Below are 27,428 nucleotides of genomic sequence, written 5' to 3' on the forward strand. Positions count from 1 at the left end.
GGGCTGGTCAGGCTCACAGTTCATCGTGCTTGGCCTCCTGGTCTTTGAGTTTGAACTCCTCGGCCGTGACCTTGCCGTCTCCGTTGCGGTCCTGGTTGGTGAACATGTTCTTCACGATCATCTCGGCATCGAAGCCGGGAGCGAGCTTCCCTCTGCCGGAGGCCACCTGGGCGTGAATGTACTCGGAGAACTGGACAGGGAGGGGACAGGGAGGGACAGACTCAGACACCGCGGCCGGCACGCCCTCCCAGGCCCACACGGAACGGGCTTTGCATCCGAGCTAGCAAAACAGGAAATCCCCTGAGCTCCTCAGCCTGGGCTTCCCCTCCAGGTGCAGGTGAGAAACGCCGACTAAGTGATTCCAGCAGCCCCTAGGGTCCAGGCGGGCAACCCCAGTGGCTACTGGAGCTCCCCCTCCCCCTACGCCAGCCCTTCGCTCTTCACAAAGACGGACCCCTGACCACCCAGCCCCTGAGGACGTGTGTGTGTGTGTGTGTGTGTGTGTGTGTGTGTGTGTGTGTGTGTCATTCATTCACACAAGAAAACCGTCTCTGCTGTGTCCTAGAGCTACATCAACACACACTAAGCTTCCTGCACCTGTAACTCGAGCACAGTCTGGTAGGAAAGACACACAATTAAACATGAACATACAAAATAAGCTCCATATGAAGTAAGACAGGGGAATGCTCTAGAAAAACAAACAGGTAGAGCCCAGTAAGGAAGATGCCGAGGGGGTTGAAGTATGAATTCGGGACCAGGGTCCCACCCAGGGATACAGGGAGACTTGTGCTGAGGCTTGAAGGGCATGAGGGAAGGTGCCGGTTGTCCAGGGCGAGAGCCTTCTGGGGCAGAGAGGAGAGCGGGTGCGAAGGCGGGTGGGTGCCTGCCCGGTGCTCACAGACCCGCCAGGGGAGAGGAGGTGGGGAGGAGGAAAGACTCCTGAGGAGAGACCGGTGAGGGGTTCTGGAAGCCGGGGAAAGAAGGTGGCGTGAGAAGGGGTCAGCTGTGTCGCGATAGGAGAGTGAGGACCGAGAACTGGACTCAGCAATACGAAAGGCACCGGTCCCCGGGCAAGACCAGGTTCAGGGCTACTGTGAGCAAGCCAGCAGCCGGCGAGATGCTGATGGCGTGAGAAAGGGGAGAAGGTGGGGCGCTGTCCCTGCGTGAGCAGGCGTGGAGCGGGGGGAGTGGACTTCAGCAGGGTTGTGACGGGACAGGGGACTCTACTACCCAGCTCCACCAGGGTGTCCGGTTCAGGAGGCACAACACTGGATGCTCCAACAGGGGTGTGGATCCTGGCTCCACCCCTGGGAGCTGGGTGACCTCGGGCAGGTCAGCGACCTTCTCTGTGCACAGCTGCTCCCTCTGAAAACCAGGGATGACTGCATGGCTGTCGGGAGGGCCAAGCAAGGTGACAGATGGGCAAACAGCACGCCGGGCACGCAGGGAGCGCCCAGGACCTGGACCCGCCCCAGAGCCGAGACCCTGCAATCAGTCCCTGCAGCTCTCCGTTCCTGCAAAGAGCTTCGATGGGAGAGAGCGTGGGGAAGCGCTCGGTGCCCCCGTGTGCAGGTGCTCCCCAGCACAAGAGATGAGCACAGGTGTCCTCCCCACGCTGGGAAGGCTCCGGGCCCAGGACGGCTCCCTGAGCTCCCCCGGTCCCACCTGCCTGCAAAGGTCAGTTACCTCTTCCAGGAGGACTTCTCCGTTGCCGTCCTTGTCGATTTCTTCGAAGAGGTTGGATGACACCTCGTCGTTCCATATGAACATGTACCCCTCAGGCAGGCCGGCCACCAGCTCCAGCAGCTCAATGTCAAACACCAGCACGGCACTGCCTGGCACTTCTCCGTCTGCCTCACCCACAGGGAGGGGAGGGTCAGCGCTGCAGGGCAGTGGACAGGCCCCCCAGCCGCCCTCCTGCCCCACCCTGGGCTCCAGCCACCTCATGGGGGGCAGGCAGCTCTTGGAAAGCAAACAAGTTCAGCATCAGCACATGGTTTTCCCAACGGGAGGCAGTGACTGCCAGTGAGTCACCAAGTCAGCTTAGAGGGTGTGACCAGATTTATTTATTTTTTAATATATTTTTATTGATTTCAGAGAGGAAGGGAGAGGGAGAGATAGAAACATCAATGGTGAGAGAGAATCATTGATCAGCTGCCTCCTGCACGCCCCACACTGGGGATGGAGCCTGCAACCCGGGCATATGCTCTTTCCGGGAATTGAACTGTGACCTCCCGGTTCATAGGTCAACACTCAACCACTGAGCCACCCCGGCCGGGCCAGCATTTTTTTTTTTTTTTTTAAAGAAAGGAACATAATAAAACAATTAGGGCACCTGGCACGTAGAAAGGATAAGTATCATTCCATGAAACTTGAGTTTCCATGTTATAGATAAACCTAAATGTACATGTCTATATGGGTAAACATAAATTGTATGTTTACTTGTAACACAGGTTAGGAGCTAAAACACACTTCTTCCTGTGTGTCTTGGTGATTCAAAGGCTGTAGCAGAGACCACAGTGGGAGAGCTGAGTACATCTCCCCTGGACCCAGAGCTGTAAGGACAGGAAGGGATGCCTTCGGATCGCGGTCCGAGATGACGGCAAACACAGGCTCAGGAACCGCATCCGCAGCATGCCCCGGCTTTCTCAAGAGGACGTGGGGCATTCGCCTGGCGTCAACTCTGAATCCATGGGGTCGTCACACAAAAATGCCAAATGCTTTTTTAAAAAAAAATCCAACAGATTCTTTGGGTTCAAAATGGAAGCAGCAGGGTTGGGGGGCAGGGTGAAAAAGGGGAGGGGAGCCCCGGCTAAGGGGGCTCAGTTGGTTGAGTGTCATCCCACGCCCCGAAAGGCCCCCAGTTCGATCCCCTGTCAGGGCACATACGCAGGCTGTGGGTTCAATCCTTGGCTGGGGTGGGTCCTGGAGGCAATCGAGAGATGTTTCTCTCTCTGAAATCAATAAAATTATATTTTAAAAAATTTTAATTGGAAAAAAAAAACAACAAAACATGGCCACTCACCCACGCCGGCCTCCCCGTAGCCCAGGTGCGGCGGGATGATCACCGTCCGCTTCTCTCCGACGCACATCTCCCGGAGGCCCATGTCCATTCCCAGCACCACCTGGCCAGACCCCAGCACGATATTATACGTTTTGCCTAAATTCCACCTGGAAGCGAAACAGAAGCGTCCCCGGTTAGGTCGTCAACCCACTGGCACCCGAGTGTCCTCGTGGGACGTTCATCACGTCCCCGGCACATCTCATCACCGCCAGCGGCACGGACCCCCGCCTGGTCACGAGGAAACAGACAACCCCACACGGAGGGACACTTTGCAGAAATAAACAGACAAAAATAAAAACACCTAAATCATCTCCAAAAGCGTCCGGATGACAACCAGAGGGAGGCTGAGGACGTGTCCAGGGTGAGGACATCTTGGAACGGGGTCCTCTGGCTAGGAAAGACCTTCGGGGAACATTCAGCGACACCTCAGTGGGGTCTGAAGGTGGAAAGGCGGTGATCTGGCAACGTCGCCTTCCTGATCGGGTGCATGTACTGAGCCATGCGGGGAAGGAGCCCGGGTTTAGGAAAAGCACACTGAAACCCTCAGGGTGACGGGGCATCGTGGTGGCAATGCTCCAGGGGTCCTCCCCACGGCTCTTAGAGTTTTTAGTTAAGTTTCGGTCCATGTTCCAGGCAGAAATTTCCAAGGGAATGTAGTGAACACCCTGCACTGTAGCTTCAGCAAGGCCTGAGTGTGAACCCTGCTTTGGCCACTGAATTTGACCCTGGGAAGTGTGATCTGTGTCCTCCTCTACGAGGTGGAGGCAGTGGTAGCTGTCGCACAGGGACGTCCTCCATAGGAAACAGTATGTTATGCGTGGCCCGGTGGAGAGGAAGCACAAAGACCTCAATGAACAGATGGCCTCGAGGGTCTTGGGTCTGTAACCCTCTTTGACGCCAGAAAAATAACTCTGAGCTTAAAGTGGGCCATGGTGTTTTGTTGTTGTTTTTAAATGTATTTTTATTGATTTTCAGAGAGAGAGAGACAGGGAGAAGAGGAGAGAGAACATGGGTGGGAGAGGGAATCATGGATCGCTGCGTCCTGCATGCCCCTACCAGGGGAACTAGGCTGCAGCCTGGGCCTGATGGGGAACTGAACCAGCAACCATCCGGTGCACGGACGACGCCCAACCAAGAGCCACACCGACCAGGGCCGGGCCGTGGTTTCCGTGACCTGTGATACCCATGGTCCCTGGGTGATCCAGATCAATAAAAGCCGGCGCTCTCACCTCCATCACTACTGAAAATCAATGTATTTCCAAACCGACGGCAATCCTATCACCTCCTAAGGGCAAACAGGGGGGGCGTGCTTCGATGCGAGGAGAGCTCCCCCGCACCTTGGAGGCCCTTTGGTGCCCCTCGCCGGCTGGTGACAAGGAGGGTCCGTCCCTTTGGGTCACATCCCCTTCCCGGGTTCCCAGCCTCCCCTGCAGGCTCTTGCCCGCCTCCAGCTGGTTCCCAGGGCCCGGCTGGTTCTCTGGGGCCAGGAAACCAAAACAGGGTTTGCATTCGTCCTACCTGGGACGACGCAGAAGCCAGCCAGCTGGCACAGGCAGCCCTGGCCGGGGCCGGCGGGAGGGGCGCCCTGTCCGCCCCACACAATCCCCCCTTTGTCAGCAGCACAGAGGCGCCTTCTTCCTGCTCTTCTCCGGGGACCACGGGGCTGCGAGGCCTCAGGGATCATTCCGGAGCTCAGAGTCACCCCACAGCGAACCCCCGTCTTCCTCCGGAGGCCCGTGTGAACTCGCAGGAAAAAACCTCAGAGCGAGCAACGTGCTTTCCTGCTCCGGCCTGAGAACGCCCGCTCTTTCTCCTCGGTCATCCCTGTACGTATTTCCTTATTTTCCTCCAGCGTTTCCCTGACATTCTCCTCATTCCTTCGGTGCATTCCCAGCTTCTGAAAGCTTCCTGCCTCCTGCTGCAGCCGCCCCGCCCGCTCCCCACCCACATTCCCCTCCGCCCCCTCCACTGCCTACTCACTGCCTCCTGTTTGCAGGGCTCCCAGGGCGAGGCAGGAGCAGGCCCCACCTTCCAGAAGCTGCTTCCCCCCCCCCCCACACACACACACAGGTGGGCAGATGCCGCCCCACTCCCCTTCACCCCTTCATTCTGAAACGTGCACCCCTGAGAGCCCAGCAAGGATGCTGCCCTTGGGTGTGGATTTACACAGAACACAAAGGCCTGGCAAAGAACGGAGCCTCTGAGCAGAGGAAGGAGCAGCGCGTGGCTCCCGGATGCTCTGGGAGAAGGCTGTGAGCCCCCCAAACACACCTCAGAGGCGGGCGGCTGACTCGCCCTCCCCACGGGAGAAGTTTGTCCTGAACCCACTGGGACGGAATCCCTTTGCTCATTTCCTCCCGGGGCCAGAGGAGCACCAGCAAAAATGTGAACGTTAGCAAGAGCGGCGACAGCCGCCACTGGCCCTGGAGACCTCAGGGAGCGCTCACAGGCCTAAACGCACTTCCTCCCCAAACCACAAGCCACGCTCCCTCCCCTCCCCGCCCCTCCCCGCCCCTCCCCGCCCCTCCCCTCTCCTCCCCGCCCCTCCGCAGGCTTCTAACACCAGTGCAAGGAGGTGTGCTTACTTAGGGTCCACGTCAGCCTTCGCCCCAGAAGCTAGTGCCTCTTTCACTGACTCCATAACGCCCATCCCCCCCACGCTTTAGCATCTCTGTGACTGGGACACATGCTACAACGGGCAGCAGGTCATTCTTTCAGGGAAGCATTTTTACTTTCTTAGCGTTTCCTCAAATGATGCTTCTAATCAACACATTCTGGATGCGATCAAGCACGCTAACTGCACCGGGACATAGGATCCCACAGCAGCAGAGAGAATCGTCTGGACGGTCTGTCCCTCGGGCTCGCCCTCCCGGCCTGGCTGCCCCAGCCACAATGTCCCCGGAAGCCAGAAGCAGAAAAACGGGGGGGGGGGGGAGTAGAAGACCTCCCCACCATCCACAGAAGTGCAGCACAAATATTTATACGAAGCCCTTCCTTCTCCCCAAGACCAGGCGGGCAGCTAAGCCGGGCTCAGCGCAAACACGGATGCGCCGAGATAGAAAGCAGGGCTGGCCCTGGCCGTGCGGCTCAGCTGGCTGAACGCCGTCCTGTGCTCAGAGAGGTTTCGGGTTCGAGTCCCAGTCAGGGCACATGCCCAGTTTCCGGCTCGAGCCCCAGTAGCGGGGTGCAGGAGCCAGGAGATCTCTCTCTCTCTGTCTCTCTCCCTCCCTCCCTTCCTCTCCCTTTCTCTCTCTCCTAAATCAATAAAAACATATTTTTTTAAAAGGCTGAAAATGTCTTTCCCAAGAAGAGAACATTGTATTAGCTCACAGCCGCATCTGAAGACTCGATGCATCAGAACCAAAGCTCCTTTAGCCTCTGACACCAGTTCATGCGGCTGATTCCCTGGGGATGTTTCCAGAGTCATCTCAGCCCCTTAACCTTTACGGAACGCCCCCTGAGCTAAGGAACAAACACCTTGGTGTCCCTGGGTGTTCAGACCAGCCCCCGGGACAGAAACGACAATAAAAGGCAGGGAGTGCAGAACCCGTTAGGACACTCCAAGGGGAGCCGCTTCCTAAGAAGTGAGGACAGACTGAGGACAGGGAGACGCTGACTGACCAGAGGAAGGGGCATGCAGGGCGCCTCCCCCCACTGCCCAGGGCGCCCGGGGGGCGGGAGCCGGGCCCCAGCAGAAGACAAGCCGGGGTGAGGGTTAGGGACGGAGGGACAGAGACGGCCTGGCTCCCGTCTGCGGGTTAATGTGTAAAGGCAGCAGTTAAAAGCCGAGATGTGTTTTCCAGAAAGACGGCGTCTCAGGAGCAGGGGGAGGCCACGCACAGGGAACTCTGAGAAAGACACATCCGAGCAGCGATGTGGGCTTGAGCCGCGCAGGGGGGAGACCATGGAGATGACAGTCCTCGGCCAGGATCTGATGAGAAGAAAAGGAGGATCCTCCGCTCCCCGCCCCCTGCAATCCCCAGGGCCCTCACGTGGAATCCAGCAGGGTCCCGTCCAGAAGCGAGGCGTTGTAGTGATACTTGAGGTAATCCCCCTTCTTACTCAGCACCGAGCAGTCGGGGGGCTTGTAGTGGGACGTGACGCTGATGGAGTCCGAAGGGTTGTGGAAGTCGATCACGTGGATGTCAAACACCAGCACGGCCGAGCCCGGGATATTCCCTGAAGGACAGACACGGGAAATGAATGAGGAAACCCTCCAAGCGCCGCCTCCCCCCCTCCCCGCCCCCATCACCTAGGATGTCCTCACCCGCTCACCGGCATCCCATAGGGGCATGGGGACTCAGGTATGAAGCCCTAGAGAACCCTGGAAGAAGGAAGCTGGAAGGGCCTCACGTTACAGATGGGGAAACTGAGGCACGGATTTGCCCACCCCCCTCCCCGGGTCGGGCAGCCAGGTGGGAGCACAGTTTGGACTCTCCGTTCCAGATGGTAAGCTCCTGCCCCAGGGCATCCTGCGCCTGAGAGATTCCTGGCTGAGCTCAGCACAGACCGCGGGGCCAGAAGCGAGCTGAGGAAATCAGCTGAGGTTGGAGAGCCACTGCTCGAGAGAAAGACGACCAACGGCAAGTTCCCGGGGGAGCCCGGGGCCCACCCCGCCCGCACCCCGCCCGCACCCCGCTCCGGCTGCAGCACAGCCGACGCCCCCTGTGCCTTCACTACGCACCCTACTTGCTTCTTCTGCACAGAATCATTCACAAAATTTTATCTTCCATTATCTCCGCTTTGAAAACATTACCTCTGAATAACGTTTTCGCTCACAAAGGTATTCTGCACAGATATTATCGTGTTCAATCTGTGCAGCAACCTGGTGGGGAAACGGCTGCGAGAAAATGCGATGCAGGGAGGAGCCTGCGACCCCCACGCAGAGCCCAGCGTTTCGTCCCACGTCCCACAAGCACGGACCCGGGGTTCCTGCGTGCCCGCCCTGGGGTGGGGGCGAGGAAACCACACACTTTCTCCGTGTCCCGACACCCTCCGGGGTCAGTCCCTCCGGGATGAGCACTGGGTGCCCATCAAGAGAGGACAGAGGGGGACTCCGCACAAAAGCACCTGGGGTGTCACGGGTCAGGGCGCCCCGCCCCCACAGCAGCTTGGGATGCAGCAGCCTCAGGCCCAGAGGATTTACGAGCCTTCCCTGCGTCCCGGAACCTTAGGTGATTCTCTGACAGAAAGCCAAAGGGAGAAAAAGCATTTAAGCAAATGTCTCCCCAGCAATACGTTCTTTTTAGAAAAAGGAAGGATCAGTCCTGAGAGCATAATTACACTGACATAAACACTCAGAAGTAATTTTCTATGTCTGCGCGCATTTGGCTAGAGGTAGAAGGTCACATGACACAAAACAACGGGCATCGAGACACTCGGCAAACAAGCGAGGCCTGTTGGATGTGGCTCAGGCTGTGGCCTGTGGGGGCTGCATCAATGGGGGATTTAAGTCAGGAAGGAAGAGGATGCTTCTCCAGGGTACAACCAACCTGAGGAAATTCCAAAGACCCGTAGGCACAGTCTCTCAGAAAAGGGTAATAGCATAAATATAGACAGCCTGCCAAGCCAGCCGTAATCCCATCAGCAAAAATAAAATAAAATCGGAATAAATGCCACATCAACTATTCCTGAGCAAGCTAGCCAAAAATGGTATGTGAGAGAAAAAAACACACATAATTAAGAAAGGAAATATGGCTTGGAATACTATGCAGCCATTAAAAATGCCTGTTGATATAGAGAATTTTCACAACAAATTAGACGGAAAGAGAAATGACAAAGCTATATGTACAGATGATTCCATTTTTGTCGGTATTTGTGTAGGTGGATGTGTGTTTCCTTTTATCTACATAGATTCACACAGACTAAGCAATACAGACGCGTCACCGGGGCTGGTGGACACACAGTGCCATATACAGATGACGTATTACAGAACTGTACACCTGAAACCTATACAACTTTATTAACCAACGTCACCCCAATAAATTCTATTTTTAAAAAGCATAGAGGGGTATTCACTTCCTGATTGCATTAGTTTCCTATTGCTGCTGCAACAAGTTACTACAAACTTGGCGACTTAATGTCCTTGCCTTTCCCAGCTTCTCAAGGTCACGGCCATTCCCTGCCTATGGCCCCTTCTTCCATCTTCTAAGGCAGCAGCTTAGCGTTTTCTCCTCTTTCTGACCTTCTGCTTTCCTCTTACAAAGACTCTTTTTAAAAAAATACATTTTGTTATTGATTTCAGAAAGAAAGGGAGAGGGAGAGAGAGAAACATCAATGATGAGAAAGAATCATTGATTGGCTGCTTCCTGCACGTGCCCCACTGGGGACCAAGCCCACAGCCAGGGGAGTCCAAGTGGGACCTGCTGGTTCACAGGCTGACGCTCAACCGAGCCACGCGGGCCAGGCGCAAAGGCTCTTGTAAGAACCTCAGGGCTGCCTGGGTGACCCAGGGCAATCTCCCCATCCCAAGATCTTCCCTCAGTCACATCTGCAAAGGCCGTTCTGCCATGAAAGTAACATTCACGGGTCCTGGGGACCGGGCACGGGCATCTTTTGGGGCCACTCTTTTGCTTGCCACATTATAGCGTTCGTTCCTGGGTGGTGGGATTATGGGAGGTTTTTGTTTTCTCGATCCGTGTTTTCTTTTTCTAGGGTGGACATGTATTCGTTGTGTCCTTTTTAGGAGGGAGTTCATGATGAGACGGACAAAACTGTTCCAAAACTGGATTAGGGCGATGGTTGCACAACTCCCTACATTTACTAAAAGTCATTGAATTGGATCCTTAAAATGGTGAACTTTATGGCATGTCAATTATACCTCAAACAAAGATGTGAGAAAGCAAAAAGTGGGTTTTGCCATGGACTCTCAAATGGCTTCACAACCACAAAAAACGTAATTTATAGACAGAGAGAAAATAAATACAGTGAGACGTGACAACGGGGAGACGAAGAGGAGTTCACTACACAGTTGTCTCCCTCTGGAGTAGACTCACGGTTTTTCCGAAGGAAAAGGACAACCAATGGGCAGGGAGGACGCGGGGAAACGGCAGAGCACCCCCAGAAAGGACAGCTGTTTGGGCCCTCGAGTCTAGTTGCACTTGAGTTTCGACACTGCGCTCATGAAGGCGGGGAGGCTTGGAACTGCCTGCAGGCAGCCGGCACTCACCTCTCCCATCCTCCCCGTACCCCAGGTGAGGGGGGACCACAATCCTCCGCTTCTCTCCGATGCAAACTCCCAGCAAGCCTTCATCCATCCCAGCAATCACGTAGCCCTGCCCGATGTACGTGTCGAAGGTGCGGTTCCGTGAGTAGCTAGAAAAGAACACAGAGAGTTCCTCGCAAGGGGACACGACAGCTGTGACATCCGTCAGCGCGGTGAGGCCGCAGGAGGCAGAGGCCGCCAGTCCCCGAATACTGTGACCTTCTCTTTAAAAAGATGTATGGTTTTATTGATTTCAGAGAATGAAAGGGAGAGGGAGACAGAGATAGAAACATCGATGAGAGAGAAACATGGATGGCTGCCTTCTACATGCCCCCTACTGGAGATCGAGCCCCCAACCCAGGCCTGTGCCTGACCGGGAATGGAACCAGCAACTTCCTGGTGCGTGCGAGGGTGAGCTAACCTAGCTGGGCAAGTACAGGGAACCTTAGAATCCGAGGACACAGCCAGGAAAGGGCTCCTCTGTCCACACCCAGCGTCCAGGCTGCCCTGTGGGCAGGGGCGCCTCAGAAACAAGCCCTCCAGCCTTCCGGTCACCTTACGAATGGGACACAGCAACGAGGAGCAACCACAGGAATGCAGCTAACGTCACTGAGACAGACGCTTGGCAACCCCGTCAGGCTGACGAAAAAAGCATCCCGGGGAGCCCTGATCAGGAGCTCAGCGTGCGTCCACGGACGATGTCCAGCTTCGAACGAGGACACCTGCACAGGTGGGACAGGAACACTGGGGCGGCCAGAAAAGCAGCGTGTGCACCGAGAGCAACCGAACTCGGCGTCTCCACCGCCGCCCGGTGCATCCTCCCTGCTGGGTCCCCGCGCGCCACGCTGCCGTCTGGTGAGGACTTGGGTTTCCCAAGTGCCACTGGCAGGCGGCCCGAGCATTCCGCTCAGCGGAGATCCAGGCTCGGGGTGAGCTGCCAACTGAGGTCAAGAATCATGAGTTTGGTGAGAACAAGAAGCAATTTCTTGAAGCCCGACGATTCCAGAATAAAATCATAAAATTTCCTCTGCCACGTCTACTACCCAACTCTGAGCCACAGGGATCTGCAGCTGTTCTCCACCCCACCTGGGGCAGAAGGGGCAGAAAGCCTGTCCTGGAAGAGCCGTCTGTCCCACCATCCCCTCACTGAGCACAGCCCCGGGCTGACTGCCTCAGAGAAGGTGGGGAGAGCTGGGAGGGTCCTCCTTCTCAGCACCCTCAGAGACCACAAAGCCAAGGGGCGTGAGGAAATGGTAGTAACAGTCCTGGCCGGTGTGGCTCAGTTGGTTGAGCGTTGTCCCATGCACCAAGAGTTCGCTGGTTCAATTCCTGGTCAGGGCATATGCCCGGGTTGTGGGCTCGATCCCCCTGGTCGGGGTGCGTGCATATGGGAGGTGGCTGATTGATGTTTCTCTCACACATCCATGTTTCTCTCTCCCCCCCGCACCCTCTTTCTAAAAATCAATAAAAACGTATCCTGGGGTGAGGATTTAAAAAAAAAAAAAAAGAATACTGTTTTGAAGGTGCAGGATATAGCAAGCTCTCATTCCTGTAAAAAATTAAAATAGGGGAATACGTATTTCAATGTACATGTATGGATGACCGATGAAATTCATAAAACCGCTTCCCTTTGAAGAGGGGCACTGGGTGTCAAGGACAAGGATAGGAGGACAATTCCGCATTGTATACACTTCTATACTTTGAGGATTTTGAACTATGTCAAGGTATCACTTAGTAGAAATAATAATGTTGAAAAGAGAAAAAGAATACCATCTATCATACAAATGAGAAAGCTGTAATAGTTTAAGGTGTGACACTGGCCCAGGAAGAGTTAGACCAATGGAAAAGGATAAAAATTCTAGACAAAGACCCAAAAGCATATTTTAAGAATTTGGTATGTAATAAAAGCCAGATATTTGATGAGCAAGGAAAAAAAACAGCTCTTCAATAAAGAGTGTTGGAAGCACTAGCTAACCATCTGGAAAAAACTAGTTCGATGCTTACTGTCACACTGAATACAACCAATTCCAGATGGATTGAATATTTAAGCATGAATGCATTCATAGGAGTGGAGAGGGACTGCGGAAGGTTATTAATATTTACCCTGGTAGTGAGAAGAGAAGGGGCTGATGGAAAATTATTATATTCCATTATATACCTTTGCATTGTTTCCCTTATATAATAAAGTAGGGACTGGTGGTACAACATCTCGTAATGCGTACGTGGCTTTCATTTTGAACCATGACTGTTACGTTTTTCCCCAAAAAAAGAAAACCAAATGAAAAATTTAGAAGAAGAGACCCTAGGCGCAGGAAGAAAGGATTATTCAAATAAAATAATACCATATAACAATTCTGCGGAATGTTTCTGGCGGACTAAAGAAACTCGAAGTCTCCTGCCTGGGAGGGACGGGGAGACTGCCGTCACGATTGTTTGCTCTACAGGAGTGGTTCCCAAACAGCACAGGCCATTGAAGGAGAAAGACACGCCTCACACAGGCACGCCCCAGCCATCGCACACCTGCGGCGGAGCCTTCAGAACCAAACACGACTCTGCATCACAACAGCGGCTGGGCCATTAGCCTCTTGGCCCGCAGGACAGCAGCTGAATGCACCCAGCCAGTCCCTGCAGGACAAGGAAAGCCTGCAACGTTTGGCAAGTGCTTTTATCTCCCTTATGTCTTTAACCACCTCCGGGAGAAAGGTGCTCATCACAGGTAAAAACCTGACGCCGAGGGAGGTCGAATGCTGTCCGCAGCTAGTGCACGGGGACTGGAACCCAGGTGTCCTGCCACCAAGTCTGTTCTCTGCCCAGCCTGCTGCCTGGACCTCCCTCTGGCCACGTCCCCTCTGGGGCCCCACCGCTGAGGGTGTGCTTGGGTAGCTAAGCACAGGAGAGGGGGTTGGTGGGCGTCGAAGGGGAGCCTCTCCTCTTTCCCTGCAGATTCCGGTCCCACAGGCCCCCAGGGGACAGGTCTCCCAGCCTCTGAAGGACGTCAGTTCAGCAAACAGCAACCTGCGTCGGAGCTGAAAACACTGACTCTGAGGCAGCGCTGACAGGGCGGCACTCAGACCCTGGTCCTCACCTGGAGTCGAAGAGGGTGCCGTCCAGGAGCGTGCCGTTGTAATGGTACCGGAGGAAGTCCCCGCTCTGGCTGCGGCGCTCACAGTTCTCAGGGACCACCTTGTTCTCGACGGAAATGCCGTCCTTGGGGTTGTGCAGGTCCAATAAGGCAACATCGAACACCAGCGAGGCCTGCCCAGGAATGTCCTTCCCTGGAGCGGGATGCAGCAAGGTCAGGAAATCAGGACACTGCCGAAACCGGTTTGGCTCAGTGGATAGAGCGTCGGTCTGCGGACTGAAGGGTCCCAGGTTCGATTCCGGTCAAGGGCATGTACATTGGTTGCGGGCATATCCCCGGTAGGGGGTGTGCAGGAGGCAGCTGGTCGATGTTTCTCTCTCATCGATGTTTCTAGCTCTCTGTCCCTCTCCTTTCCTCTCTGTAAAAAGTCAATAAAATATATTTAAAAAAAAAAAAAAAAAAAAGGAAATCAGGACACAAGAACTGCCCCTCAACACCCGGTGTGTGGGTGTAACTCATCCTTTGACGTTTTCAAGCAAAGCAAACAAATGTTCTTCCTCATCTTGGTTCCCCCCCTGGGGTCTCGCCGTGGGCCGGCAGGTACCATTTGAAGCCAGACTCCCTCAGAAAAAGGAGCAAAGTGATATGAATGACACAAAAGACTACTCCGACCACGCTGTCTCTGCGTGTGCTGGCAAATCAAGGCGCCACGTGGGTACCGCCACATGCAAACTCCAAGACATACCTCTGTGGGTGTGTTTGTGTAGAAATGCAAGTGTCAGACATTTAAAGGCCCACATTCCAAAGCGGGGGTCTGCTTCTACCTAGACGTGTTCTTTGGAATCCACGGCCAGTTGTGTGTTTTTTAAAGAGACAATATGCAAAATTAAATCCTCTGGGTGACTCCAGAACAAGATGTAAATAAAACTAAAGTTAGCTGAGGTCAGAGAAAAAGTGACACCCACAGCCTCACATACAAAGAGCCCTCGAGTCGTTTCGATCTCGCTTCTGGATGGCACTGCCTCTCTTGGATCTTCCTGGCAGCGAGGAGTCACTGAATATCGGCAACGTGATCACCCACATGGTGAGCTTGCCGAGCACCAGCTCGAACCGCAAAGATCAGCAGCCACCAATCACCACCTCTAAACCCAGCACTTTGGGATGGAAGTAAGTTCACTGACGAACCACCGACCTCAGCCCTCTGACTGGCCACGGTCCCACCATGCGGAGGAGGAGGCCTGGGCAAGTGAGCCGCCCGGTGCACAAGCCAAGCCTGTGCTCCCTCCACTGGCTCTGGGTCCTTCCCTCGGGGGGATGATGAAATCGGCTGAAACAGGCTGCTGAGTCAGCCTCCGGAATGCAAGGTGTGGCCCATGCCGAGGGGCGTGTGTGTGTGTGTGTGTGTGTGTGTGTGTGTGCAATAGGATATGCTTCTTTTTTCTTCTTTTTTTTTAAATTGATTTCAGAGAGGAAGGGAAAGGGAGAGAGAGATAGAAACATCAATGATGAGAGAGAATCATTGATTGGCTGCCTCCTGCACACCCCCTACCAGGGATCGAGCCTGCAACCTGGGCATGTGCCCTTGTGACCAGAATGGAACCCGGGACCCTTCAGTCCACAGGCTGATGCTCTATTCATTGAGCCAAGCTGGCCAGGGCAGGATATGCATCTTTTCTACTTTTCAGAATCTTTTAATTTAAGAGAAAAAAAGAAAACCTTAAAAGTCACCCCAGGGCTTAAATTTTTCTAGCATTATCACGTACTAACTATTTGTTGTCTTTTTTTTTTTAACAACTTTATTGAGATATAATTCCCATACAATTCACCTATTCAAAGTGATACCTAGACAGCTGAGTACAGTATTAAAGTATAAAGTTTTTAAAGAGTTATTATTTTAAATAAACCTTTTATTTTGAATATTTAAATTATTAATTCTTTAAAATAAATAAGTAATATTCCTCATATTTAGCTAGGCATTTAATTTTATTATGTATGTCGGGTGCATGTGGATGATGTCAAAAGAATTTGGGAGCCAAGGCGAACGAATGTTCACGGGCAAGGATGAGAGAACCGGAGCATCGGTAAGATTAGACTGTCTAGCCCTGACCGGTTTGGCTCAGTGGATAGAGCATCGGCCTGCGGACCGAAGGGTCCCAGGTTCGATTCCGGTTAAGGGCATCGAACACATCCCCAGTAGCGGGTGTGCAGGAGGCAGCTGATCCATGTTTCTCTCTCATCGATGTTTCTGACTCTCTATCCCTCTCCCTTCCTCTCTGTAAAAAAAAAAAAAAAAAAAAAAAAAATCAATAAAATATGTTTTAAAAAATTAGACTGTCTAGTTCGAATCTCATTTCACTGGTGGGAAACGCACAGGCCTGGGAGTGGTTGGCGCCCCAGGTTACAGCTTATGAGGCAGTGGCAGACGGCTTCCTTGTGAACGCCCATGACCGTGAACACGCGGAGGCTCCCGCCACTCAGTCATCAGAGAGCAGACGAGCTGGACCAGCGCTGCCCCCACGACTCTGCAGAGACGGAAATGCTGCGTCTGCACCGTCCAGGACAGGAGCGCTCGGCCACGTACCAGCAAAGAGTCGCGAGTAGCGAATGGCTACCACATTGGACCGTGCAAGTCTAGACCAACAGGCCTGGGGATTTCGTGTAGCGAGCTGCATTCACCACGGCAGTGAAAATCAGGACAGCCCTGGCCAGTGCGGCTCAGTTGGTTTGAGTGTTGTCTGTGCACCAAAAGGTTGCCGGTTCAATCCCCAGCCAGGGCACATGCTCAGGTTTCGGGCTCGATCTCTGGTCGGGGGGCATGCAGAAAGCAGCTGATGGATGTTTCTCTCACATCATTGTTTCTCTCTCTCTCTCTCCCCTCCTCTTTCTCTAAAAGGACAGACGAGAGTGCCTTGAGAGGGAGAAGGACTCACCGTCTCCGTCTTCTCCGTAGGCCAGGAAAGGAGGAATGGTGATGATGCGCTTCTCCCCCACACACATCCCCAGCAGCCCTTTGTCCATCCCAGGAATCAGCCAGCCAATCCCCACGTAGGTGTCATACGTTTTCATGCGATTATGACTGCAAACCAACGAGAAAGGGGAGAAGGCGGTACCATAAGGACATTGCTAACTCACCCCTCAGGAGGGTTTTTGTTACCCACATCTCCGCTGAACAATGAACCCATCCCCATCCCGGGAGACAAGCAGATCTGGATCTTTGCTCCTAACCACAGAGCACACGTCCTAGAATTTATAAAAAGCATGTAACTAAGCCACCGCGGTTCACAAAATTAGGCCTGTTCTTCTGTCTAACCAAACACACCTACAGGAGGGGACAGGCTCACTCCCCCAGCTTAGCTCCTTCTGCCCACACTTCTCCAAGCTTCATAGCCATGCAGCCTTCCCCCCCTCCTTCCGTGGAAAAACTACAAAAATGGACCAAAAAATGCATGAACTCCTTGGTCATAGGGCCCTTCACTTAATGAGACCTGAAAAAATACTGTTAATTTAGATAAATCCTGTTCATAGGCTTTTCTAAGAAGTTAACGCTGGTGAACGCTGGGAAGAGTCCGCTTTCTGGCTCCTCCACGGGTATGAAAAGCAGGTGAGATGGAGGGACTCGGGGCATTTCACGGACACGAGCATGGATGTGGGGCTCACCTGGAATCGAACAGTGTCCCGTCCAAGAACGTGCCGTTGTAGTGATACCTAACGAAATCGGACACCTGGATGGTCCGCGGGCAGCGCGGGGGCTTGAAGTAAGTGTGAACCTGGACCTGATCTTCCGAATTCCAGATATCCATGAGAAGCACGTCAAAATGCAGCACTGAGTCTGGGGGTATCACACCGGCTGGAAATTAAAGAGAATTCACCCTGAGGAGCTGCCGTCGAGGGCTCAAGGGGCCTCCAATTTCAAACTGAGCCCCCATGTCCTCCAAATGAAATAGGAAGAAAACAGAAAAATAAAACGTTCCTCTCAGCAAGGGTAACATTCACTGCACCTGTGTTAACACCTTCCTTCCTATCTAGAAGAAATGACCCTAAGAGAAAATTTAGCTCTGTGTGCGTGTGCGTGCGTGTGCGTGTGCGTGTGCGTGTGTGTGTGTGTGTGTGTGTGTGTGTATCTGCTGTTTCTCAACTTCCCCCCAAATCTAAAGCTTCCGAGGATTCTCCCATCGGCCTGACGGAACAGCCTGCAAATGTCCGGCTGTTTCTGCAGATGTGCTGACAAACACGGGACGGAAACTTACAAACGCCTTCACTCCCGTAAGCAAGCTTGGGGGGGATCGTCACAAAGCGCCTCTCGTTCACGCACATCCCGACCAGAGCTTGGTCCATCCCTGCGATCAGCTGTCCTTTCCCCACAAACACGTTGAAAGTGGAGTCTCTGTCATAGCTGGCGACCCAAAAGGTAGGGAGAGAAAGGACAGTGTAAATAGCGTTTCCCTTAGTGAAACCCACCTTAGTGAACGAGGACCGGGGACGGAGTGAGGTCACTGCAAAGCAGAACGCCGGCGGAGGAGTTACTGACCTGGAAACTGTTCTTACGGCGCCGGGATTTTTTAAATTCCCGTGAATACTGCCAGCAAATCTAGTTAGATAGCATCAGCATAACTCCCCCCCCCCATATATATATATACATATATATATATAATTTATTTTGAAGAATAACTTCCAATTCTACTAAAATTAGTTTTCTTTCTTTCTTTCTTTCTTTCTTTCTTTCTTTCTTTCTTTCTTTCTTTCTTTCTTTCTTTCCTTCTTTCTTTCTTTTCTGCAGTAAAACACACTGAGGGCACTGAAACAAGGGCAGGCAGAGAAGGAGCGGCAGGAGGGCCCAGGCCGGGCCGCTCTGGCTCGCTGGGAAGTCAGAGAGAAGGGGCCTCGGAGGCAGGTTCGGGGGGTGGGTCCGGGATGAGCTGCCGCTGCCCACTGCTCCCCTGGTTGCAAGTCTCATGGGGTCCCTTAGAGCGTGGGGAATACATGCCTGTGGGGGAAAGAAAGGGGGAGAGAATGGCATGGACATGCTCCCTGGAGGGAGAGCACCCAGTTTACCCCATTTCTGTGTGATTGGTACCTAAAAACATCATCCTAGCCCGCCCGGCGTGGCTCAGTGGTTGAGCATCAACCTATAAACCAGGAAGGAAGTCACGGTCAAATTCCCGGTCAGGGCACATGCCTGGGTTGCAGGCTCGATCTCCAGTAGGGGGTGTGTAGGAGGCAGCCAATTGATGACTTTCTATCTCTCTATCCATCTCCCTTCCTCTGTCTCTAAAAGTCAATAAAAACATTAAAAAACAAAAAAACAAAAAAATACATACAATAAAGGTTGTATGGCCATTTTAAAATACCAGATTAAAAAAGCAATAAAAATGAATAAAAAATAAAAATAACAGATTTCTGTTATGGGGATGTACTGTACAGCATGGGTCTATAGTTAATAATTTGCATATTATATTTCATATTTGTAAGCTAAGAGTGTAGGTCTTAAAATTTCCCATCAAAAGAAAAAAATTTTTGTAACTACGGATGGTGACAGATGTCAACTACACTGTGGTGATCATTTTGCAATACATACAAATATCGAATCATTATGTCGTACGCCTGAAACTAACATGTCATATGTCAATTATACCTCAATTGAAAATTTGAAAAACAAGACACAACAACAACAAACAGATTTCTATTCCCTGGAAGAGAGGATACACTCATTAAGAGAAAAGTGCAGGTTACAGAGCCACGGTATAAAACAATCCCATTATGGATTTACATATATAGATGCACATGAAAAAAATCTACAAGGCGATACATGAAAATAATAAAATAATGATAATCTATGGGTAGGAGATTACAAGTGATTTGTCTTCCCTTTAATTCTCTCTGAATTTTCAAAATGATCACGTAATGTTTGTGTAATAAAACATTAAGAGCGGTTGGAATTTACCTCATTAGGGTACCCTGCCCTCCATTTGGTAAATTACTTCCACCTCTTCTTCCTTTTCTCTAAAAAAGGCTGGGGACCACAGCACATCCTCCTCCCACCGGCAGGGCAGCTTCCTCACGCCCCACCCCCACTTCCCTTTGTCCTCAGTTTGAGGGCTCATTTAATAGTCTTCCTCTCTCCAGGGTCAGTGGATAGAACACAAAATTCCAAGTTCAGGCCAACAAGCCAGAGGACAAAAGAACGGGTCAGCTTTGGGCACTGGGCGGCTTTACACCTTAACCCTCAATCTCTGGAGGACCAACTGCCGCTCCCTGGAATGCCAGCTCTGAATTCCACGTGGCCGTGGCCAGGCCAGAACCACCATGCCCCGAACCACCATCTAACTGGTGGGTTTATGTTACTAACGACCAGAACTCGAGGCTTCAAAGACTCCCCAGGCCCAGAACATGCACAAATAGCAACAATGTGGCTGAAAACTACTTTATAACTATGTTTTCCATCCACAGTGCTTGAATATAGTTCATATATATATATATACATTCTTTAAAAAAAGGCCCGGTGCATGAAATTCATGCACGGGGGGGAGGAGGGTCCCCTCAGCCCAGCCTGCACCCTTTCCAATCCAGGACCCCTCGGGGGATGTCTGACTGCCAATTGAGGCCCAATCCCCGGGATCAGGCCTAAACCAGCAGTCGGACATCCCTCTCACAATCTGGGACCGCTGGCTCCTAACTGCTCACCTGCCTGCCTGCCTGATCACCCCTAACTGCCAGCCTGATGGCCCCTAACTTCCCCCCCCTGCCAGCCTGATCGCCTCTCACTGCCCCCCCTGCTGGCCTGGTCGCCCACACAGCCTGCTGTTTGGTCCTTTGGTCATCCCTCACTAACCCCCTGCCAGCCTGGTCGCCCCACACAGCCTGCTGTTAGGTCGTTACTGTGAGAGCGTCCTGACTAATTTGCATATTACCCTTTTATTAGTATAGATATCATTTTTTTAAATTGATTTCAGAGAGGAAGGGAGAGGGAGCGATAGAAACATTAATCATGAGAGAGAGTCAGCTGCCTCCTTCATGCCCTCTACTGGGAATTGATCAGCTGCCTCCTGCATGCCCTCTACTGGGAATTGAGCCTGCAACAGTGGTACATGCCCTGACCAGGAATCGAACCAGTGACCTCCTGGTTCATAGGTTGACACTCAACCACCAAGCCACACTGGCAGGGCTATCTTTTCCAAATTTAATGGGAATCTACACTAATAAAAGAGAAACGTGCAAATTGACCATCCCTATGCTACACCCACCAGCCAATCAGAGAGAGTATGCAAATTAACCCAACAAAGATGGAGGTTAATTTGCATACGCAGGCGTGGAGTGAAGACTGAAGGCAGCGTAGAAGGAAGTCAAGCGCTGCAGAAGGGAGCGAAGCTGCGGAGAAGCAGGCGGGGCGGCGGAGAAGGGAGGGAAGCAGGCGGGGCGGCGGAGAACCCCTATTCCTCCGGCCGCAGGAATCCCTATTCTTGCAGGAATCTTCCTGCAACAGGCCTCTAGTGTTTAATAATTACTATTTAGAGAGTGTTTCTGATGTGAGGCACAGAGGCAAACTCAGTTTTGCCATATACTCCTCATTGGATCCTCATACAACACTTTACAGTGGATGCTGATACCTGGGCTCCTTGGAGGTGAAAAGATTTCCCACACTCACATGGTTAGCTGAGTGGGGAAAACAAGCTAGAACCCAGGACTGTTCAGTTCTTACCTTTCAGGCACAGGGCCTCCCTAGACGATGTATAAAAACTGCTACTGCCTCGCAGCATTAATTTCTTCATTTGAGGACCCCGTAAACGAAGTGCTAAAAACAGAAAACACCCTTCCAAAAGAAAATTGGCATACGCAAGACACGAACGGTGCAAGGCAGGCCAGTCTTATTTACTGCTGAAAACTCTGGCCATCTGGAAAAATAAAGTTGTTCTGCGCACATTTGTGCTGATCAGTACAACTGGCACACATTCCTGGGCAGCACCCAGCCCGGCGCTGGTCATGAAAATGAAGCTCGGGAATGAGCAGTTAGTTACACAACCGGGCCCAGCATCTGGCTGATTGACACCTTTAGCAGACTTCCCCGGCCAAGTGCTGCGGGGAACAGATGATACACCCCAAGTAGGCAGTTCCCGGGAAGTTTAACAAAAGGGGCTGTGTGCAAAAGTGTGTGTGTGTGCAGGGTGCAGAGAAATGGCAGGGAGATGCAGTACCCAAGGGGACCAGTAGGGAGTACTGTTGTCACAGATGGGCCTGAGGGATTCAGGGACAGGGATGGTAGCTCAAAGCACCGGACAGAAGCTAAGCTGGGACCTTAGGTCTGGGGACACCATCCACCATGACTCTACAGACAGGGAGCCTAGGAAATAAATATCTCATCTTTATTCACCTCCCGCCCTCTGTTCTTTTGCTGATGCCCCATTGGCGGAACCCAACCAAAAGCCAAATGACAAGGAGGTCACTGATATAACCCCCTGTATCACTGGAATGGGGAAAGTGGACCTAGAAAGGCAAGTGGAAATCACCCAGCACCTCCAACACTCCCCTTTCTTATTTTTCTCCCCTGCTCATTCTCTGCTGCAGACCCTTCCATTGCTGTCCCTGACACTTGTACCTTCCTCTGCCCCGAGCAGGGGAGGGGGGTGGGGGGTGGGGGGGGGTGGGATGGGAGGTGCTTGCGGTACTCTCCAATGATGCTATTCACAATTATCAGCCCCAAACCCACTAAGACTGGAGACATCATGTAAAACCATCACATGCACCTCACTCAACTGTATACCCACAAGCACACACCACCTTGCAGCCTGTTCCTCGGGAGAAATGACTATCCCTGGCTGTATTCTTAAAGCACAAATACCGTGGCTCTATTGGTAAGTGTAGGTTTCAATCTGCAATGAGGATGAACCTTGAGAAGAACATAAGGCAAACCGAACACATTCCCTCTCTCGGGTCCCCAAAGCCCATTCCTTCCCCAAACTCCCAAGCTCCTCTCTCTCTTTTTTTTTAATGTTTGCTTATACTTCATAAAATCCCAAAGGAAAGGGGGCCCCAGAGAAAAACCTCACATTAGTAAAGCACCTACTGTGTGCCCTGCCCCTTCCACTCCTCTGTCCACACTGCAGCCACAGGGACCTTTGTAAAACACAAATCTGGTCCCTCATTCCCCTGATTAAAACCCTGCCATTTCTCTGCACCCTGCACACACACACTTTTGCACACAGCCCCTTTTGTTAAACTTCCCGGGAACTGCCTACTCTGGAAGTATCATCTGTTCCCCGCAGCACTCGGCCTGGGATGTCTGCTAAAGGTGTCAATCAGCCATGTTTGCTTATATTTCTTTATATATATATAATTGATTTCAGAGAGAAAAGGAGAGGGGAGAGAGAGAGAAACATCAATGATGAGAGAATCATTGATTGGCTGCCTCCTGCACGCCCCCTACTGGGGATTGAGCCTGAAACCTGGACATGTGCCCTTGACCTGATGGACATGTGCCCTTGACTAGAATTGAAGCTGGGACCCTTCAGTCCACAGGCAGACACTCTATCCACTAAGCCAAACCGGCTAGAACTTAGAAAACCGGAAAGGAGTTTCTGATGTCAAGAGATGGCAACTACATTTTGGAAGGTGGGAAGGGCCTGGATGAGCAGGAACTAACCTAGAAATGAAGAAACAGAATCTCAATGTATAGAAAGGGGGTGTGGCCAAGGGTGTGAGTGCCTAAGGGGACCAGTAGGGCGTACTGTCCGGAGCCTGCAGGTGGAAGGCAGCAGGGCAGAAGGAAGCCTGGAGCTGTGTCAGAGCATCCCATCCAACCGGCCACGTAGTAGGCGCACAATAATATTTACTGGACGTCTGGACTCTAAGGCCTGCAGGCTGCGAATGAAATGACCAGATGCTTGGTCTGCCTGCTAAAGGTAACAGGAACTGGTAAACTTCAGTCCCCCAAGGAAATCCGAGCAAACAAAGGAGATCATGCCCCTCTAAGGGGACAAGGAGTGCTAGGAATACTACAAAAATCCTAAAAGCTGAATCAGGACTGGCTGACCAGGAGCTCCGAGACCCGGAGAGCGAGAGCCGGAGTCCCACGGACACCTGCAGGCGGAAAGCTGGTGTCCTCTCCCTGGGTCTGGAGCAGCAGCCTCCGGGGCGTGTTAACAAGCCCACAGAGGCTCCGCATAAAACCAAGCCAGGTCCAAGGGCTCAAGGGCTGGACCTCTTGGCAACTGCAAGTGCCCATAACTGAACCATCACCAACTGCTCCCAAGCGCCAGGCAGAGGTGCGGGCAGAAAGCTCTGTGGAAAGAAAGGCCCTTTCAGGTTTATGACTCTGGTTGGGGCGACAGCCATCCTTTCCCTCTGGGCACAATCTCCAAATCAGCAGCCGAAGCCCCAAACACCTTACATTTCTCCTCCCTCACGGTCTCTGAGCCGGAATAGCAGAGTCATCCCTAACACTTCATAAAATCCCAAAGGAAAGGGGGCCCCAGAGAAACACCTCACATTAGTAAAGCACCTACTGTGTGCCCTGCCCCTTCCACTCCTCTGTCCACACTGCAGCCACAGGGGCCTTTGTAAAAACACAAATCTGGTCCCTCATTCCCCTGATTAAAACTCTCCAATAAAAAAAAGAAAGCAAACTCTCCAATGGCTTTCCACTGTCCTTAGTCAAAGTGTCCATACTCCATATCCAAGCAGGCAACATCCCTCTACAGCTGGCCCAGCCCTCCCTTCTGGCCTCCTCTCACCTCTCTTTTTCCTCCCCTCGGCCACTCCCACGCTCCCACTCCCAGCTCAGGCCACAATGAACAGACTGAACGTCCCCCAACACAGTGCTCCCACCTCCAGATCTCAACTATGCTCTCCCCTTTACCGGCCACCCCCTCTTCTCCCTACAGCCCTCACCCCTCAGCATCTCCCAGTAAACTGTAACCCTCCTCAGGTCTCTGCCCTGAAACCCCAGGACTCCCTCCTGAACCCCACCCCACCATGGCATGGGTTAAGCCTTCTGTGTGCTTCCATAGCTCCTTGCTTTTCTTCCGTCGTATATATGGTAGCCCATAGGCTCTGGCACTAAAATGCCTCGGTTCAAAGCCCCACTCCACCACTTCGTAGCTATCGACCTTCGGCAAATTACTTGAACTTCCTGAGCTTCGGTTTCTTCATTCGTAATGAGGTATCTACCTCACTGTCTTGTAAGTGAAGTGAATTCATCTGAGATTAAATGAATTAATGTATGTAAAGATATGTAATAAAAAACTACATGTGAACTCTATGTGAGAAACAGAAGTGTGTGCTATTATTGTTTCTTTTTAAAAAATATATTTTATTGATTTTTTACAGAGAGGAAGGGAGAGGGATAGAGAGTTAGAAACATTGATGAGAGCCCTGACCGGTTTGGCTCAGTGGATAGAGCGTCGGCCTGCAGAATGAAGGGTCCTGGGTTCGATTCCGGTCAAGGGCATGTACCTTGGTTGCATCCCCAGTGGGGGGTGTGCAGGAGGCAGCTGATTGATGTTTCTCTCTCATTGATGTTTTTAACTCTCTATCCCTCTCCTTCCTCTCTGTAAAAACATCAATAAAATATATTTAAAAAGAAACATCAATGAGAGAGAAACATCAATCAGCTGCCTCCTGCACACCCCCTACTGGGGATGCGCCCGCAACCAAGGTACATGCCCTTGACCGGAATCGAACCTGGGACCCTTCAGTCCGCAGGCCGACACTCTACCCACTGAGCCAAACCGGTCAGGGCGCTATTATTCTTTCTGTTCCACTTCACTATGTAATTGCTGAACTGCCAGTGGTAGGGGCAGGGAGGGGGCAGTCCCTTCAGGGGCAGACTCTGCATCCAAGTTTGCGGAGTGGACGGTAGCCCCTCTGTGCTCTTCCCACTGTCCCACACTGCCTCGAAGTGGCTGCCATGCCTACAGGGTAGAAAGTATCAGACAACTGGTTCCAGTGGGAATTATTAAATAACACCAGTGTAAGCAGGAAATTTTTCCTATTTCTAACTGAAGCAGCAAATGAAAGAGGACACACAAATGGTCAATAAACACGTGAGACGGTGCTCAGCATCATCAGCCTGAGGGAAATACCACTTAAAACCACCATGAGATACCGCTTCACACCCACCAATAATCAAGTGCCTATAATTAAAAACACAATCATAGGTGCTGGGAGAATGTGGAGCCGTTAGAACCCCCACGCACTGCTGGTGGGAATGTAAAACAGCACAGTCAACTGTAGGAAAACGCAGTTCCTCAAAAAGTTAAATAGAGTTACCTTAGGGCAGGCGTCCTCAAACTACGGCCCGCGGGCCACAGGCGGGTGTTTTTGCCGTTTTGTTTTTTTTTACTTCAAAATAAGATATGTGCAGTGTGCATAGGAATTTGTTCATAGTTTTTTTTTAAACTATAGTCCGGCCCCTCCAACGGTCTGAGGGACAGTGACCTGGCCCCCTGTTTAAAAAGTCTGAGGACCCCTGCCTTAGGGTCTAGCAATTACACTCCTGGTGCTGTATCCTTATTCCACATTTTGTTTTCCCGTTATCAACTGGTGGGCATTTGGGTTGACAGTACTTTTTGGCTATGATGAATAATGATGTGTGAACATGCATGCACCAAGTTCTGTGTGGACATATGTTTTCATTTCTTTTTTGGAGTGATGAAAATGTCCTGGAATGGGATAGTTGCGATGTTTGCACAACTGCGACTATACTAGAAACCACTGAACTGTGCATTCTGAGTGAACTGTTTGGTATGTGAATTCTGTCTCCAGAACAAAGGAAGTGATGGAAACAACAGTAAGCCGAGCGTGTGTAAGCCCTTGCTATGGGCCTCATAGCACGCTAAGCAGCTTCTGTAGATGCACTCCCTGTCTGCAATTTCAGAAGAAAGAAAAAAAGCAAGAGAAGGTAAGAGGATGCTTACAAAGACGAGTTCAGTAAGAAGCCTGCCCAGAAAGGCCCATCCTGAGCCCTACCCCAACAGGAGAGCAAATCACCAGTTCTCTCTGCCTAGTCCGGTGATTCACTGAGATGTGCCCGAGCAGACCGGTTAGTGACAAAGCCTTGGGGGGCAGGGCCTGGAGCTGGAGCCAAAGAGGCCTGTTAACTCTGGACTTGGATGGTCCGAGGGGTCAGTCTGACGCCACTTAAACAAGTGTCTTAGCCTCAGTGGCCTCAATGACCCCCCGGGCCTGATGAGGGTAGTAACAGTTCCAGCCTCAGGGAACTGCTGTAAGAATGAAGTGAGCGCATTAGCACTGGGAACTACCCTGCACGTTGTAGTGTCTCCATGCTCTCAGCGGCCGCTGTCCTGGGCTGGAGCATCCCGGACTAGGAGAGGGGCCTGCGGGAAGGCACAGAAGGGGGCGGCTGGCGCACAGCCACAGGGACCCCGGGGTCGGGCCGACCCGCGGAGTGCCGCTCTCCCAAGGGTTTCGCGCGTGTAAATGAATTGGGCGAAGAGGAGGGGGGGCGTGGGCGTGACTTGTCCCAGCTCTGCTGCGCAAGGTCGTGTGGAAGATTCCCGCCCGGATAAGAAGACGTGGGGAGCCCCAGGGCCGGGAGGGACGGAGGGTCCGGGAGCTGTGGGGTCGGAGGAGGGAGAGGGAGGGTCGGGGAGCTCTGGGGTAGGAGGAGGGAGAGGGAGGAGCGCGGGGTGCGCGGGGCGGAGCTGGGGGAGGTCCGTCGGGAGGGAAAGGCCTGTCCGGAGAGAGGGAAGCGGGACAGCCCGCGGGGCGCGGTACCTGGAGTCGAACTTCTGGCCGTCGGGGAAGGTGCCCACGTAGTGGTAGCGCACGAAGTCGCCGCTGCGCACGGTGCGCGGGCACTCGTCGGGCACGAAGCGCCGTTCGATCTGCAGCTCCGGGTCGGAGCCCAGGCCCAGGCCGGCCACGGGCGCCGCCTGCCCGGTCACCCAGAGCAGCAGCAGGAGCAGCGGCGGCGGCGGGGGTCGCCAGCCCCTGGCCCTGAACGCCATCGGGGGCGGCGAGGAGAGGAGCGGGGGTCGGGCGCGGAGACGGCGGGGGCGCGCGCGGAGCTCGGGCAGCGCGCGTGGCGGGCCTGGGAGCGGCGGCGTTTGCAAACGTGGAAATGA

The 27,428-nt window shown here is 52.6% G+C and overlaps 1 protein-coding gene across 1 annotated transcript; it reads right to left on the bottom strand.

The window, feature by feature from the left end:
- FKBP9 (FKBP prolyl isomerase 9) lies at positions 1-27,428 on the bottom strand. The gene is made up of 10 exons (XM_008147413.3): positions 27,079-27,428; positions 17,598-17,743; positions 17,008-17,197; positions 16,281-16,426; positions 13,354-13,543; positions 10,233-10,378; positions 7,057-7,243; positions 3,026-3,171; positions 1,687-1,850; positions 1-190 (listed from the first exon to the last, which is right to left on the bottom strand). Exons 1-10 carry the CDS (start codon positions 27,309-27,311, stop codon positions 14-16), a joined length of 1,725 nt encoding a protein of 574 aa, XP_008145635.2. The 5' UTR covers positions 27,312-27,428; the 3' UTR covers positions 1-13.

Source organism: Eptesicus fuscus, chromosome 14 (genome assembly GCF_027574615.1).
Source record: "Eptesicus fuscus isolate TK198812 chromosome 14, DD_ASM_mEF_20220401, whole genome shotgun sequence".
NCBI lineage: Eukaryota > Metazoa > Chordata > Mammalia > Chiroptera > Vespertilionidae > Eptesicus > Eptesicus fuscus.

What these genes read in the sequence shown, in the direction of transcription:
- FKBP9 (XM_008147413.3), bottom strand. Translation starts at nt 27,311, where the DNA reads ATGGCGTTCAGGGCCAGGGGCTGGCGACCCCCGCCGCCGCCGCTGCTC. An exon ending in TTACGGGAGTGAAGGCGTTT is followed by an intron (nt 17,198 to 17,597) that starts GTAAGTTTCCGT and finishes TTTAATTTCCAG; the next exon opens with CCGGTGTGATACCCCCAGAC. An exon ending in CTACGGGGAGGCCGGCGTGG is followed by an intron (nt 1,851 to 3,025) that starts GTGAGTGGCCAT and finishes TGGGTGAGGCAG; the next exon opens with ACGGAGAAGTGCCAGGCAGT.